Raw genomic sequence first — 6,842 nt, 5'->3', positions numbered from 1 at the left:
GTTACAATCGCTGGTTTATATGCTTGCAGGGAAAAAAATAAAACAAGTGAAAAAGGCAAGAACAGAGACGTTACAGTATTTTCTGACGACAAGATTTTCCGGTGGCATTTGAAGCAAAGTGGCTTTGAAGCTTAAGTAACTTCTAAGTAATCTTCAGAAAGTTTTGAGATTAATAGAAATAGAGTGTAATGAAATTTGTAACCTCTGCTTGTATAAGAAATTAGGATTTAATAGGAGTCGAAGCTTTGGAAAAAAAACGCAAGCTTTGAAATCCTAGAAGTCTACACAATGAAAATCTGGAGGTTTTCCAAAATATCTAAAGTACTCTTTGAATATAAAAAAAAGGGGGGAAAAATGAGAAAGAGCTTGGAAAACTTAAGCCTTAGTCACAGTGCCGCTGCAGTTCCAAGGGGTAGGACACAACAGATCGCAATTATAATCATGATATTCATTAGCTTTCATCTCATAATCCGAATCAGTAGTTCCCAAGCTACTCTTTAAGATCTCAAAGCTTTTAAATTACTACGATAGATCTTTAGAATCTAGGAGGCGAAGATTCTTAGGTCCAAGATCTGTGAGGAATAATCGATTACTGCATTTCGTAATGGATAATTAAATTAACTTATTTTTTAATCACGATGTGTATATTGCACTTTCATTAGTTTTTTATAATAGTTCACATATTAATAGCAGATCTTGTTATCCTTTCCCTTTAATTATATTCTTGGGAACGTCTGATCGTTTGCATTATTGGCGCGCATTTAGCCCTTCTGCACTTCTAGGTGTTCAAAAATTTAAACAGAAACTTGAAAAATAACTTTGGAGAATAATTGTTATATAAATGCTTGTTAAATTTCTATAAGCATCTCTTACTAATTGAATGAATCGATTCATACATTTTCCCTTTTTTTTAATAGATTGGACTATAATGTGGAGTGAAGCTTTGCATTTATGTATACATATTGGCAGGGCTAGGCTATTTTTGCATTTAAAATGCCATTTAAAATGTAATTCTATTTAAAATGCTAAATGTAAAATACTTAAAAAAATGTATATTAAAATTTTTTTTTTGTAGGGAAAACCATTCCGTATTCGAAAACTGTTTAAAATATCTATTTATCCATTTTACATATAAAGTGGATTCGAAAAACATTTTGCATTTTAAATGATTATCCAGTCCTGAAATGTGTATACATCTAAATACACACACAGGGTGTTCCATAACATACAGCTATAACTCCAGAAATGAATTTAGAATATAAAAAATTTATACAGTTGTGTTTCAAATTTTTTGACGCTTGTGGGCAGGTAAACTTTTAACTGGTTTAAATGGAGTAAAAAAATCCTCTACCATTTTGCAATTTTCGCAATATTTTTAAATTAATGAGATATTTATTTCCAAAAATTGCCGCGAATATGCGGGTAAAATCGACGCATAAGACAACCTTAAAATACTTTTCAGATTTTTTTTTGTGAAATATCTTAAAGAGGTTTCTTAAAGAACTCTTAAAGATATCTTAAAGTTATTTTATGCGTCGATTCTAGACATTCTGTCATTAAGTAACTGAAAAAAATTGTGAAAATTGAAAAATGGGACTTCGACTCAGTTTAGTCCGCTCTGTCCATAAATGATCAAAAAGTTTGAGACACCTTATATAAACGTTTGTTCCTTCTGGCCTTGTTTCTGAGAGTTACAGACAAATGTTTTCGTATTTTATTAATTCTCGTTACAAACTAAGCTAACATAACGTCTTCACACATTTCCGTCTTCAAAGAAGTCAAGACGCGAAGGCGCGTGAAGATGCTACGCTAGTTGAGTTTGTAACGAGAATTAATGAAAACGTTTGCGACTCAAAAACAAGGTCAGATAGAATTATTGTTTATATAAACTTCTTGTGTTATTTTCGTATTTTAAATTCATTTCTCAGAAATTTCATATTTACTATTCTGTTTATCTTATAATATTTAACATTTATCTTTTCTTACATTAATAATGATAAGCGTGAAAAAAGGAATATTTAAAAAGCAATAATTTTTTCACTTTTTATTTACAAAATTATTTACGAAATTTTATTTACAAAATTGCTCTTAACAAAAACTATTTTGCGAATGTTAAAAATAACTCTCATATTTCCCTGTTACATTTCTTTTATGTTTGATTCTTGTCGGAACAAAAGTATTCATGATGTGACGCTGATAGAGAATGATTTGGCGCCATAATCAGATTTAAAAACTTGACTTATTTGACTTTTGTGAGAAACCCTTCGCATATGTATGTAGTCTTTGACTAATTTGTATCTTGCGCCACATAAAATGAAATTAATTTAACATTCGCTCTAATATTCGTTATTTAATAACTACGATTACACGTGAATGTAATTGATTAAGTTTACGACTTAAATAAGTGGGCTAAACGCGCGTTTTTTTCCAAGATGTAAGTAAATCTCACCGAGGACGCCTAATTGCATAAATACTAATTAAGCGTGGAAGTGATGAGTGGAAGGGAGAGAGAGAGAAAAGACGGTGAAAGGGTGAGCGACGAGAAATTTCCGGCGTACTTTCAGAAAAGAGTCGAGGAGAAATTTATCTTGCCGTGTCACGACAAGTGGTGGATAACGTCTATATTTTTGCATCTCGTTGTTGTAATTCTTTGGAAATTGTATTCTCGTGTAATAATTATAGACGTTACGTGACGTATGTCTCTTGACTTGCGTTACAATATATACCGGGTGACCCGCAGAAAGAAACGCAGGTAACAGCGCAGGAATTCGTCTCCGATCGAACTTCCTGCGTTAGGACGATCTCGTATCTTTTTTAGGGACATCCAGTATAAATGTAATTGCGCGACGACCCGTATAGTGTGGGCCAACAGTTGTCATCTCGGAAATTAAAGCTTCAAGCTTCTTTATTATTGAAAAAGATAATAAATTACGAAAACTATTTGAGTCGTGACTCCTCTTAGTACCAATTACATCATCGCAAGCAATTTTGTTATATGTACAAATTATTTTAGATACGTGATTTTTTTTTATTATTTTCGATATATGAATTATAATAAAAGTGTGTTTCTGTATATCGTTGTTGCAAATCAATCCTTTTTTTTAAGGGCTTTTGGTCCACATTCGATATATCACGTGTTTCGTAGGCTTATCGTCTCGTGATGATATATATTATTATAATATATATACAAGGTGTTCACAAAAAAGCATTTATATAACAGATAGTATACACCATGGAATAAAAAGTTTTAGTAATCGTAGATCGAAAATTAAACCGTTTCTAAGATTATAAACAATTTTGTAAATTAATATCATTACTGACTTATTAGCTTCCACGTATCGCTGTGACGTGATTTACCTGAATGTTTACAAATCGCGTTCTGAATGCTCTTAAATAGACTATCAACTGACTTACTTTATCACAATTTCTTGATTAATGTTATGGGTAAATCTATGGGGAGTGGGATTTAAATCAGGGGAGGTCAACTGGTTTACCACATCCAATCCATCTTTGACCAAACATCGTGTTTAAGTATTTTCTAGTGTTACGCATAAAGAGTCCATCATGCATGTACACGGAGAGAATTTTTTCTTAGAGTCGTGGGACAACATTGTACTTCGACGAATTTTAATGTAAATCTTTCTCATTCCTTAATAAAACTACAATAAAGTATAAAATAAGTTTGATTAATTTTACTGAAGTGCATGGTAAAAGTCTTTAAAATATTGTATTGTACCACAAAAAACTATCATATTTTCAGGGTAAATTTTAAAAGAAAATTCCGTGTATACATAGATACAATCTTTCAGTTGGAGGCATAGACTCTATAAGAACTGAAGTAATTTCTTGGTGAATATATTACGGGCAAAGTCCACAATGGGGCTGTGTCGGCATTGCCCGACCTAGATAACATTTATGTTGCATAAAATATCTAAAAGACGTTTTTGAGATTATCTTTTAGATAACTGAAATAATTTCTTGGTGAATATGTTACGGGCAAAGTCCGCATCGTGGGCAGTGTCTGCATTGCTTGAGCTGTGTCAACATTGCCCAACCCAATCGCGTTGGGCAATACTGACATTATACAGACAACTCCCCAGGTAACATGTATGTTGTACAGCAGGCACTGCCCACGATGCGGACTTTGCCCGTAACATATTTACCAATAAATTATTTCTTATAGAGTCTACCTTCAGCTGAAAGATTATATCCATATAGTACATGCACGATAGGCTCTCTTTATGCGTAATGTAAGGGAATATTTAAACACGGTATTCGGTCAAAGATGGATTGGATGTGGTGGATCCTCGATTTAAAGTCCTTAAACTTTTTTTATTTCATGAGCATCGTGTATTCTTCGCCATTAAATAACTCGAAAAGAATTATGTGACCGAATCCAGCTTGTCAAACAATCCTACAAAGATCTAGAATTTTTGAATTAGCGATATTCTGTAAGATGCCAAGTGTATGGAAATGGAAGAGAGACTCATACGGAATACCTTCTGTAAACGTTGAAGTAATAAGATTTGGGGCAAGATTAGAGGAAATCTTTCTTTTCACGTCGCATACGACATACAGGAAATCAATTAGTCAATAGTAATATTAATATACAAAATTATTTATATCTCTCAAAAACAGTTCAGTTTTCGGTCTATGTTTATTAAAGCTTTACTGTCTACCATCCCGAGTAGCACAATTCATTGGCGAAACATTGGTTAAATTTTAGTATACATTGCAGGGGACATATTGGGCCCATGTTGCACCGATGTAATTGTACGTGTTACTGGGGATATAAATGCTGAATGAATTTTTATGAACACCCTGTATAAATAAACATTTTTATTTAGATATATAAATATATATAAATGCATGGGGACGAGATTGTCGTGCTGCGATATATCAATCGTGTTTGGCTGCCTTCGATATAATCTTTTGTTTTCTGTTCGAGGTAGTGTTTGTCAAACAAGAACCCGATTGTGTGAAGTAAAAAGCTATATCTACACGCACCAGGACCGTTTTTAATTGTTATTCCGTCATTATGTGTCAGTTGATCATAATCTGTGAATGAATCATTATTACTCTTCTCCTTTGCAAATTTCAAAAAAATTACTAATTGATATCTGTTTTTCCTAAGTGGAATAAATTTCACAATAAGATGCGTTGTTACTATTTATGATTCATTTAATTTTATTCAATAATCAATATTTTTTAGAAATAATTTTTTAAATATTTTCCAATAAGTTTCCACGTTTAACGTCGAAAAAAGATACAAAAACATTTAAAATAACATCACGCAATCTGTTTGAAAACAAGAAAAATTCTTTTATCTAATCTAAGAAAAGATTTTAAATAATTTTAAATAAAATAAAATTTCTCTTTTGCAAGAACTCTCTGCTAAGATAATTCTGGAGCAGCAGGGAAGAACATTCATAGATCGAGAACGTAGCGACAGGCAGGCGCGCGCCGATCATGTGACGGGCGCGCGCACGATGCGCGACGGTCCTGACACGTGGCGGGTGCAGACGACGTGCCGCGTGACGTCAGCGACGGCATGGCCGCGAGCCAAAGGCCGAGCCGAGTCGAGCCGAGCCGAGCCGAGCGACGCGAGGCGCGTGCGGCGCGATCGCGGTGCGGGGCTCCACCGCTCCACCGCTCTCCGCCAGTCGAGCAGCGGAGAGCGAGCAAATATGGCCGCCGCACAGCCACACAATAATGCGTAGCGGATGCGCCGCCGTTCGAAGCGATCGCGTGCGAGTGCGTGTACGATGTTGCTGAAGGGCCAGACTGAGACAGCGAAGAAGTATCGCAGGCATCATGGGAGAAACGGTGCCAGATCCGCGGCCGGTAAGTGCAATCTCGCCGATCGCTACGCACGAAACCCGCGAGATCGCCGCACGATTCTCACTCTCTCCACCAGTCTCCGTCTCGCTCCCTCTTGCTTCATCTCGACCTCCCGCTCACCCCCCCTTCGTACATTCAGGTCCCTCTCCCCCCGCCCCCCTTCGCTCGTCCATGTCGCGGGTCTCCTTGCTCCGCGCGATATCGACCATGTATATAAACACACTGAAAACACCAGCTGGAGCGATGCATGACAGTGGCCGCGTGATAAATCAGGGATCTGTCTCAGACGCAAGCGCAACATTCAAACTTGCGACGAGCGTTATCGCATCTTACGACACTCTCGTGAGTGGTCGCGGATATTTTTTCAAATCGCCTTTGCCATTTCGGCTCCACATTTGTATATCGTTGAGACGAAGATACGAATGTCGACGAGGCATCGTATTACGCTTTGCCGTTGTTCGCATTAGGATGGATGGTCGTACTCCACGAATACCGTAAGTTCGGTCATTCCTAAGTATGGTGCACACACACACACACACACACACATGCGTGCGTGCGTGCAAGGTATGTACGGTACGTACGCGCGATATGGCGGCGAGAGAACGATCCGGATCGCTCTTCCCGGATTCGTTTCTCTCCATCGATCGGCGAGCCTCGCGCACGCGATATCAATCGTTTCGGCCGGAGTCGGATCGGATCGCCTCGCGACTTTGTTTATTATGGAGCGTGATTAAGGCGAAGCGCAACGGTCCAAGTGCGTTTTCGACACACAGAAAAGTATAATGCAAGTGATAATTACTTTTGAGTAATTTAATGACTATTTAGTTACTGTGTTAATATTAAATATTGAATAGATCTCTACGACGTTATGATTGTGTTATCTACACTGAAAAAAAAGATTGGCTGCTGCAGCAAATTAGATGGTAAAATATGGCATAGCATTTTTAATTGGTTGCAGCAGTCAATTTTTGGTTGTGTTAGTCTATCGAAATCCTATACTG

At 36.7% G+C, this 6,842-nt stretch overlaps 1 protein-coding gene across 2 annotated transcripts in view; it reads left to right on the top strand.

The window, feature by feature from the left end:
• The first annotated feature begins 5,660 nt into the window (after positions 1–5,660).
• The window catches only part of NFAT (nuclear factor of activated T cells 3), a 42,102-nt gene continuing 40,920 nt past the window's right edge, over positions 5,661–6,842 (top strand). For both annotated transcript variants that reach the window (XM_018446642.1, XM_018446643.1), the window contains exon 1: positions 5,661–5,844. In XM_018446642.1, the coding sequence (XP_018302144.1) occupies positions 5,724–5,844 (121 nt within the window). In that variant the 5' untranslated portion in view covers positions 5,661–5,723. The remainder of the gene's footprint in view (positions 5,845–6,842) is intronic.

This window comes from Mycetomoellerius zeteki, unplaced genomic scaffold (genome assembly GCF_001594055.1).
Source record: "Mycetomoellerius zeteki isolate Tzet28-1 unplaced genomic scaffold, Tzet1.0 scaffold186, whole genome shotgun sequence".
NCBI classification, from domain to species: domain Eukaryota; kingdom Metazoa; phylum Arthropoda; class Insecta; order Hymenoptera; family Formicidae; genus Mycetomoellerius; species Mycetomoellerius zeteki.
The sequence above is the reverse complement of the archived record's forward strand: the minus strand, read 5'-3'. Positions and strand labels throughout refer to the sequence as shown.